The sequence below is a fragment of the Schistocerca piceifrons genome, chromosome 3, assembly GCF_021461385.2.
Source record: "Schistocerca piceifrons isolate TAMUIC-IGC-003096 chromosome 3, iqSchPice1.1, whole genome shotgun sequence".
In the NCBI taxonomy this organism is placed as follows: Eukaryota; Metazoa; Arthropoda; class Insecta; order Orthoptera; family Acrididae; genus Schistocerca; species Schistocerca piceifrons.
Genome location: NC_060140.1, coordinates 851908842 through 851919774, shown reverse-complemented (window position 1 = coordinate 851919774; position 10933 = coordinate 851908842). Strand labels below are relative to the sequence as shown.

The following is a 10933-nucleotide window of genomic DNA, read 5'->3' as shown; positions in this document are numbered from 1 at the left end:
TCCATTGCCTTCTGCATCCTCATGTCGTTGATCATTGCTGATTCTTCCGCCTTTAGGAGCAATTTCCCACCCCTAGGACAAGAGAGTGCTCTGAACCTCTATCCGCTCCTCCGCCCTCTTTGACAAGGCCGTTGGCAGAATGAGGCTGACTTCTTATACCGGAAGTCTTCAGCCGCCAATGCTGTTTATTTATCAAAATTTAGGCAGTGGCGGGGATCTAACCCGGGACCGAAGACGTTTTGATTATGAATCAAAGACGCTACCCCTAGACCACGGGTACTAATGTTTATTGTGATTTATTTATTGCGTTTTGACATCTGGAAAAATGTGTTTGAGATTCCGAAGGGTGTACAGAAGTAAATAAAAATATGTACGCCACAATTATTTGAATACTTTCACAGCTACAATGATTGTAACATCCACACGCACAATTGTGCGTGTTGGGACTATTTTACCGGCATATGGTCGTTTTCGGTTGATGTTTGTGGTTACGGTTCGGAACAGATTACGGAATAGATAAGTCATTTTACTATTGTATTTAGGTATTATGTTCACAGTTCGTTTGTTTGTTTCGTTTTAGGGCTTACTGATGAGGAAATTCTAGCCATATTAGATGACTCTGAAGTGGAAGTCTGCAGTAGTGATGACGAATTGTTAGATACATCTACATCTACATGATTACTCTGCAATTCACATTTAAGGGCTTGGCAGAGGGTTCATCGAACCACAATCATACTATCTCTCTACCATTCCAGTCCCGGACAGCGCGCAGGAAAAACGAACACCTAAACCTTTCTCTTAGAGCTCTGATTTCTTTTATTTTATTTTGATGATCATTCCTACCTATGTAGGTTGGGCTCAACAAAATATTTTCGCATTTGGAAGAGAAAGTTGGTGACTGAAATTTCGTAAATAGAATTCTCCGCGACGAAAAACGTCTTTGCTTGAATGACTTCCATCCCAACTCGCGCATCATATCTGCCATACTGTCTCCCCTATTACGTGATAATACAAAATGAGCTGCCCTTTTTTGCACCCTTTTGATGGCCTCCGTCAATCCCACCTGGTAAGGATCCCACACCGCACAGCAATATTCTAACAGAGGACGCACGAGTGTAGTGTAAGCTGTCTCTTTAGTGGACTTGTTGCATCTTCTAAGTGTCCTGCCAATGAAACGCAACCTTTGGCTCGCCTTCCCCACAATATTATCTATGTGGTCTTTCCAACTGAAGTTGTTCGTAATTTTAACACACAGGTACTTAGTTGAATTGACAGCCTTGAGAATTGTACTATTTATCGAGTAATCGAATTCCAACTGTGGGGCGGCGGATATAAGTTTGTAATAATATAATTAATCTATTGCTGGATAAACGCTTGCGTGTTGAATCAGTTTCTAGCTTTTAGAATGTTGTTATTGCTGTCTTTTGCCGTTCTCAACACTGGCTCTCTATTTACTCCGTGACCCCCAGAAAGTGATTTAATAAAACTTGGAGCCAGTAAATAGATATCCTAGTGCCCACTTTACCTGAGAAAGTTCTATTAGCTGCAGCTTATAGCTCTGAGGAATTAGGAGATTGTCCAGGATTTCTAATCAAAAACGGTTTTCCAAAATAGTTGAGTATATTCTGAAATTCACTAATAAAAACCACAAGTATCCCTACAACCTAACTAACAGAACAGTTCAGAGTCTAATGCGCTGATGCAACTATAAATGTCAGAATCAAATGTTAAAAGAATGCTCGCCATAATTTGATGAAAGTATTTCATCAAACGCCACGCTAAATATTTGGTAGAATGTCTGTCCCGCGACGGCACGTGAAAATACGACAATACGCAAACTGAAGCTAGTTAATGAAAATCATTCCAGAATTAACACTTCACATAAAATGTCTTCATGGTTCCGCGTATCTCTAGTAACTTAATACGGCACCCGAGGCTGTTTGTAGCAGATACACTGATGCGACGCGACTACCGACACAGATGGCGTGTCATTCAGCGTCTGGAGAGAACTGGGGCCTTGCTTCCTCGCGCAGTGTTCTTATATATAAAGCCGCGGTGCGGACGGCTGAGGGATCACCTGATCAAATCCGCTCTCCCGACTAGCCGCTGGGCTAGTAACGCACCACTTCAAGATACATAATAATTTATAGCTTCTTTGGCTGATGGCCGAAGAAGCTCTTAATTTAAACGTGCATTCAGCACGCAGGTAAGTATTAATAATAAAATTTTGACGTGGCTAAGTTAAATACTTTGAGCGAGAGAATTAATCTAATTACCCTGCACGCAGCAGATGAGCTCTGAACTGTCCCTTTTGAGATCCGCTATCGCTATAATTTTATAGGTATTAAAAGGAAACTTTACACATCTTCATAATCATAGCGGACCTCCAACCTATTTAAATCTAAACATCCTAGCCTTATTTACTAGCCTACTTAATCTATCTTGCTTCCTTCAGTTTTGAGACGAAAACCAGAAAATCATGAATTTCCACTAAAGTCTTAATTTGTGAAATCCAAAGTACTGTTTTTATTAAATCATTATGAAAAATGAATCTAAATATAAATTTTGAAGTCTCTAGCTCTTTTCTGTTGCGCCAATGATTTTTCCAGAAAAACGTCCAAATCTCGGAAATGGCTAAAGTTATCGAACTGATTTTTAACACAGATTAATTTAGTAATATTCCTGACATGCTAGAAAAGTTTTAGGTTCTGTGCTTGATTTTTAAAGTATTGCGCAACATTTATGACGTCAGAGCTAGTTACAGCAGACTGGCTGGCACCCAATGGAAACTGATGTGAATTTACTACAGCGTGAGTAGGCTGCTTCCCTACATCACCCTCTACTTTAATTTTTTTTTGTTTATGTATGTTAATGAATGAAAAAAAAAATTAATTACAAAAAGGGAAGCAAGAGTACAGTTTAACTCCCTATGAAAATTCAAAATCGAAATATAAACCTGTAGAAACATTAAAGAAAACTTATTACCTACATTAATTATTTAAATTGTAGGCATGTTCACTGCCTTTTTAAACAATGTCATTACTCAAAATTTTAAGCAAATTCAATGAAATATTTTGGCATACATATTGCCTTAGACAAACAAACACATACAAATTGAAAAATTATGAAAATCTTAGATCCATTAAATACATGAAATACATTTTTCCATACACAAATTCAAAGAAAATAACATGATACATAAACAGATGATTATCTCTTAGCAGTCTTTTCTAAACCTGAAAGAAAAGTTCACAAATAATTTTTACACACGTGGTTGTAGCCGCTTTGGCTGGCGTCCTACACTTCCATTCACAAGGGTAGAGGAGGGGAAGTTGCTATGGTGTGCGTCCTTCACGTTCTCTCTAAATTACATGGGGGAAAGGGGAGGGGTCACTGTGAGTTGTGTCCAAGTCACTCCACGCTTTCACGCAGCTACCAGGCTGCCATTATCTGGTTTGTCCTGTAGAACAAACAAAAAGAGTGCCTCAGACTCTGTTCGCTTAATATCTAAGGGTGGATCACAATGAAATGGGGATATATACATTTTCTCTTGCAATATGTTACTGGAACAAAGTTAACAGAACTTTTTCAGTATTACTCTCGCGGTTACTTAACTGTCATAAAATCGTTAAACAAATGGCTCAAAACGCCTTTAGTCATGTATTAGAGAAAATTTATGCTCCTAAGGCATACAGTCATAAATCATATTTAATCTGAATTTATTATTTCTGGGCCGGAACACTGAACCAATGCTCGGTACATTCCTGATACATTTGTATTTTAAGCACTTAACTGACTCATTTTTGATTACCTTATTCTTAGAGATAGTATGAGTATGATTAGTGGTTGTTTTCTCAGCTTCTTGTACAGGTGAGTAACTTTTGGTAATAGTACAGTTGTGAGTGTTCAAAACACACTACGTTTAGTTGACTACTAAATCCACTTATTGGTCCTCTGCTGTTGTCAGTTCCACATCTGCAATTACGTACTTACTTACTTTGAAGTGTATTTATGTTGAGCTAAACTAATGTTTCACGCCTGTCAGTATGTTATTTATTCATTTTGCTAGTGTATGTACTTATTTAACACTCACTCTATTAATATTTAAAGCATAGGATAGCATATTTATTTCATATCTTTAGTGTATTGCAGCTGATCAGTTTGCTCACGTGGCAATCCATTTCCACTCAATCGGACGCTGAAACCACAGGTAGTCTCTCTCAGACCTACCACTAAACTGCATCAAATAATTATGGACGAGCGTAATGCAAAATTCCTTAAACCTATAGGACACCATGAGCTGCTCTGTCTCATCTAACGTAAGGGTACCTATGGTCGCATTCACGCCTCCAACTCATAACCTCAATACGTGTAGGTGTATCCGGTCACACACTACACTAAAATAATGGCCAGCTCCAATCTTATAAATACTTCAGGGACGTGTCCTTCACGTCTCAACCACAAACACTGCTCAATTCTATTACACTGCCTTTCCTTGCTACATCAGGTGAGTTCATCCTTACAACTTATCTGCATATTTTTCATAACACTAAGCAATCTCTTTCTTACTATTTATTAGTTAGCTCTAATGCATACACTAGGTTTCACTACCACTTCAGATCCTGCTTGTACATGAATTCATATATCCCTTTAAATTACTGTGGGTGGACCATTTTCAATAAAACAACACTTTGTACTTATTATATTACCAGGGTACTATACATACTTGTTACTCAAATACATTTTATATCTTAATTACGTTATACTTCTCTATTGTTTGTCACTATTAGGTTTGTCACATTAGTTTTTTTTTTTTTTTTTCACTAATCGGTAGATAGAATGGTTACATAACTCATGGCTTGATAGTCATGACAGAAAATTTTCATGTCTGGAAAGAAGAGGTCGAAATTTTTGTGGACAGGAAAGAGGAAGAATGAGTGAGACCTGAAAGGGAAAGAAGATCTCACACAGCTGGGACTGCACAGCTGCCACACTGTGTAGAGGTTACAGAACAACCTCCTCCCTACAGCATTCATTAGCTTAATGCTATATTGATAACCATACCAGAAATTTTAGTGTTGGAAAGTAGAGGTCGAAATTTTTGGGGATAGGAAAGATGAAGATTGAGTGAGACCTGAAATGGGAAAGAAGATCTCACACAGCTGGGACTGCACAGCTGCCACACTGTGTAGAGGTTAAAGAACAACCTCCTCCCTACAGCATTCATTGGTTAAATGCTATAAAGATAACCATACCGGAAAATTTTATGTGTTGGAAGAAGATGTCGAAATTTTTGTAGATAGGAAAGATGAAGAGTGAGTGAGACCTGAAATGGGAAAGAAGATCTCACACAGCTGGGACTGCACAGCTGCCACACTGTGTAGAGGTTACAGAACAACCTCCTCCCTACAGCATTCATTGGTTTAATGCTGTAAAGAAGAGTTAGAAATTTTAGGTGGATAGGAAAGATGAAGAGTGAGTGAGACCTGAAAAGGAAAGAAGATCTCACACAGCTGGGACTGCACAGCTGCCACACTGTGTAGAGGTTACAGAACAACCTCCTCCCTACAGCATTCATTCTAGCATTACTGGCTGACATTTCAGCATTACTGCTTTTGACCTCAGTTATTTCAGACTTTAATTCAGCATTGCTGGCAGCTATTGCTTGTAATATAACATTTAAATCAACAGCCCCAGCATCTTTGGGTTGCTCACGAGCTGGCTTTTTATCACACTCAGGTGACAAAAAACTAGTTCCAATACCAGAATCATCCAAACTAGATGAAACTTCTGATTGATTAGTCATATCTAACTACTCCTTCTTAAACTCTACCATCTCTGATGACTGTTTCATTTTTAATTCATCAGAGAAACTATCATCCAATAAATTTACAATTTCTACTTTCCGCTTTACTACAGGGGTCTCTATTATTGAATCATTACCCCTTCCCACACTACTGTCAGGAGACAATACTTCATATTTCACTTTAACATTACTACTTTCATGCATATTTACACTCGAACCGTTGTCTGTATTTACAGTTCCCTCAACAGACATAGGTTCTGATTTAAGTTTAACCTCAGCTTCTTTTGACGGTTCCATCGCTGACAGTCTTTTAGTGCAGGTTAGTAAAATTTTTAACAGCTTTCCACTTAACTTAGTTCCTCCTGCACGACGTATGGCGTTGCCGGCGCGGCGTACCAGGATTCCTGATGCGACGTGGCCCGTTGAACTGCAGACGGCTCTCCGACGGCTGTTGTGTGTTTGCGTAGCCCGCAATTGCAGGCTCTGCGCCGGCTGCTCCAGGGTACGACTGCGGTACGGCGAAAACTGGTTTCTCGCGATGCCGGCAGCACCGCTAGACTCAGTGCCAGCTCCGTCAATCCAGATGCGTTGTTAATCCAATTGCGTCGTCCATATGCACACGTAACAAATTCACTGTTTTATACTCAGTTGCGTGTCGCATTTCACTCGCGAATCCGAATAGTTAAAAATCACTTTCACTTAGTTGATTTCCCGGCCGATGCACCAAATGTGGGGCGGCGGTTGTATATGTTTGTAATAAAATAATTAATCTATTGCTGGATAAACGCTTGCGTGTTGAATCAGTTTCTAGCTTTTAGAATGTTGTTATTGCTGTCTTTTGCCGTTCTCAACACTGGCTCTCTATTTACTCCGTGACCCCCAGAAAGTGATTTAATAAAACTTGGAGCCAGTAAATAGATATCCTAGTGCCCACTTTACCTGAGAAAGTTCTATTAGCTGCAGCTTATAGCTCTGAGGAATTAGGAGATTGTCCGGGATTTCTAATCAAAAACGGTTTTCCAAAATAGTTGAGTATATTCTGAAATTCACTAATAAAAACCACAAGTATCCCTACAACCTAACTAACAGAACAGTTCAGAGTCTAATGCGCTGATGCAACTATAAATGTCAGAATCAAATGTTAAAAGAATGCTCGCCATAATTTGATGAAAGTATTTCATCAAACGCCACGCTCAATATTTGGTAGAATGTCTGTCCCGCGACGGCACGTGAAAATACGACAATACGCAAACTGAAGCTAGTTAATGAAAATCATTCCAGAATTAACACTTCACATAAAATGTCTTCATGGTTCCGCGTATCTCTAGTAACTTAATACGGCACCCGAGGCTGTTTGTAGCAGATACACTGATGCGACGCGACTACCGACACAGATGGCGTGTCATTCAGCGTCTGGAGAGAACTGGGGCCTTGCTTCCTCGCGCAGTGTTCTTATATATAAAGCCGCGGTGCGGACGGCTGAGGGATCGCCTGATCAAATCCGCTCTCCCGACTAGCCGCTGGGCTAGTAACGCACCACTTCAAGATACATAATAATTTATAGCTTCTTTGGCTGATGGCCGAAGAAGCTCTTAATTTAAACGTGCATTCAGCACGCAGGTAAGTATTAATAATAAAATTTTGACGTGGCTATGTTAAATACTTTGAGCGAGAGAATTAATCTAATTACCCTGCACGCAGCAGATGAGCTCTGAACTGTCCCTTTTGAGATCCGCTATCGCTATAATTTTATAGGTATTAAAAGGAAACTTTACACATCTTCATAATCATAGCGGACCTCCAACCTATTTAAATCTAAACATCCTAGCCTTATTTACTAGCCTACTTAATCTATCTTGCTTCCTTCAGTTTTGAGACGAAAACCAGAAAATCATGAATTTCCACTAAAGTCTTAATTTGTGAACTCCAAAGTACTGTTTTTATTAAATCATTATGAAAAATGAATCTAAATATAAATTTTGAAGTCTCTAGCTCTTTTCTGTTGCGCCAATGATTTTTCCAGAAAAACGTCCAAATCTCGGAAATGGCTGAAGTTATCGAACTGATTTTTAACACACATTAATTTAGTAATATTCCTGACATGCTAGAAAAGTTTTAGGTTCTTTGCTTGATTTTTAAAGTATTGCGCAACATTTATGACGTCAGAGCTAGTTACAGCAGACTGGCTGGCACCCAATGGAAACTGATGTGAATTTACTACAGCGTGAGTAGGCTGCTTCCCTACACAACGGATTTCTTTTGGAACTCATGTGGATCACCTCACACTTTTCGTTATTTAGCGTCAACTGCCACCTGCCACACCATACAGCAATCTTTTCTAAATCGCTTTGCAACTGATACTGGTCTTTGGATGACCTTACTAGACGATAAATTACAGCATCATCTGCGAACAACCTAAGAGAACTGCTCAGATTGTCACCCAGGTCATTTATATAGATCAGGAACAGCAGAGGTCCCAGGACGCTTCCCTGGGGAACACCTGATATCACTTCAGTTTTACTCGATGATTTGCCGTCTATTACTACGAACTGCGACCTTCCTGACAGGAAATCACGAATCCAGTCGCACAACTGAGACGATACCCCATAGGCTTGCAGCTTGATTAGAAGTCGCTTGTGAGGAACGGTGTCAAAAGCTTTCCAGAAGTCTAGAAATACGGAATAAACTTGAGATCCCCTGTCAATAGCTGCCATTACTTCGTGCGAATAAAGAGCTAGCTGCGTTGCACAAGAACGATGTTTCCTGAAACCATGCTGATTATGTATCAATAGATCGTTCCCTTCGAGGTGATTCATAATGTTTGAATACAGTATATGTTCCAAAACCCTACTGCAAACCGACGTCAATGATATAGTCTGTAGTTCGATGGATTACTCCTAATACCCTTCTTAAATACTAGTGCGACCTGCGCAGTTTTCCAGTCTGTAGGTGCAGATCTATCGGTGAGCGAGCGGTCGTATATGGTTGCTAAGTAGGGAGCTATTGTATCAGCGTAATCTGAAAGGAACCTAATCGGTATACAATCTGGACCTGAAGACTTGCCTGTATCAAGCGATTTGAGTTGCTTCGCAACCCCTAAGGTATCTACTTCTAAGAAACTCATGCTAGCAGCTGTTCGTGTTTCAAATTCTGGAATATTCCATTCGTCTTCCCTGGTGAAGGAATTTCGGAAAACTGCGTTCAGTAACTGCGTCTTGCCGCTTGTGTACTTTACATACGACCAGAATTTCTTTGGATTTTCTACGAAATTTCGAGACAATGTTTCGTTGTGGAACCTATTAGAGGCATCTCGCATTGAAGTCCGTGCCAAATCCCGCGCGTCTGCAAATTTTAGCCAATCTTTCGGGATTTAGCGTTCTTCTGAACTTCGCATGCAACTTGGACTCTTCCAACAATCACACCTAGACTTGGAGAAAGCTCTGAATCTTCTGACGAGGAGGAAAATTGTAACAATGCTTCTGCAACAATACTACCAGTTGCTCCAGAAGTTCAGGGCAATTTTCCCAGTCAACACAGTAGAAAGAATTCCAAAAAAAAAAAAAAAAAACAGTGGAAACACATCGTCGTTTGTCCACTTGGAGAAAAAGACCATTCACCTCCAAAACTTTTGCGCACTCAGAGAGCGAGGTAGGACAGGAAATTAAAACTCCAATGAGCTATTTCAGCGAGTACTACCCAGAAGATTTTTTTCAGTTAGCATCTGACTGCACTAACAGTTACTACTTTTTGAAGAAAGGGAAGTTGTTTCATACAAATCCTCAAGAGATAAAAAAGCTGTATGGCATGCACGTACTTATGGAATGCTTTAGATATCCTCGTACATGTATGTACTGCAGAAGTCATTGCGATTGCCATTTATTGCAGATTGTATGCCTAGAGACAGGTTCTTCACTCTCAGAACAACACTGCATGTTGTGGACGCTAACAACATTCCACGTGAATCAAAAACTAATAGATTGTGGAAAGTACAACCTGCAATTAATGTTGTACGCAGTGCTTGTTTGAGACCTCCACGCCCCTCTGAAAATGATTATTCTACTGATGAGCAAATGGTACCATTTACTGGACGCTGCACATTGTCTCAGTATTTTCCAAACAAACCGCGCCCTTTGGGAATTAAAAACTTTGTTTTGGCAACAACGAAAGGTTTAGTACTTGATTTTGAATTTTATCAAGGTAAATTAACACCTTTGCCAGATGTTGGCCTCGGTCTTGGGCCATCTGTAATACTTCGCCTTGCTCAAACATTACCTCAAGGTTCAAGACTATATTTTGACAGATATTTTATAGCTTTGCCGTTATTGCAACAGTTACTTGACCTAGGGCTGGAAGGAACAGGAATCATAATGAAAAACAGAGTAAAACCAGTTCACCTGACAGAAGAAAAAAGACTGAAGAGAGGAGATATGGAAGAATTCTGCAGGGACGGTGATAAAACAGTCATTGTCCAGTGGAAGGATTCGAAATCCTGTGACCCTTGCCTCTACTTGTACAGGATGTGAACCTGTAAGCAATGTTGAGAGATGGAGTAAACCAGAAAAGAAGTACATCTTAGTGCCATATCCTGCAGTCATAGTGAAGTACAACCTGTCTATGGGAAGAGTGGACCTCTGCGTCCAAATGATGGAGACCTGCAGGACTTTCTTGAAGACAAAAAAGTGGATTTTAAAAGTTTAGATTCATTTACTTGATTTGGCTTGCGTCAATTCCTGGTTACAATACAAAGTTGAATGCAAAGCCAATAAAGTACAAAAGAAAAACACTTTAGATGTTCTTGGATTCCGACAAGTGCTTGGGAAAGCGCTAATTTCTTCTTCTTCAGGACAGGAACATGAAAGTGAATCCGTTGAAGAGCCACCAAATAAAATGTACAAACCAGCAAACACAACATGTGATGAGAAGCGGCTAGACGGATATCATCACTGGCCAACTGTTGATGATTTGCCTTAAGCTCGTTGCTGTAGGAAAAAAAAATGCAAGAAGAGGACGAGAACAAGATGTCTGAAGTGTAATATTTGTTTATGTCGAAAGACAGTAATTGCTTTCGTGAATATCACTGCAAGAAATGACATAAATATGTAAGATAATCCTGACCCACACAATCGT

At 39.7% G+C, this 10933-nt stretch overlaps 1 protein-coding gene across 1 annotated transcript; it reads left to right on the top strand.

Annotated features, from left to right (window-relative positions):
• The first annotated feature begins 9648 nt into the window (after positions 1 to 9648).
• Positions 9649 to 10329, top strand: LOC124789119 (piggyBac transposable element-derived protein 3-like). Its single transcript, XM_047256408.1, has one exon. It carries the CDS (start codon positions 9649 to 9651, stop codon positions 10327 to 10329), a length of 681 nt encoding a protein of 226 aa, XP_047112364.1.
• Positions 10330 to 10933: the final 604 nt, after the last annotated feature.

Coding starts and splice junctions, on each gene's coding strand:
- LOC124789119 (XM_047256408.1), top strand. CDS start 9,649: ATGTATGTACTGCAGAAGTCATTGCGATTGCCATTTATTGCAGATTGT.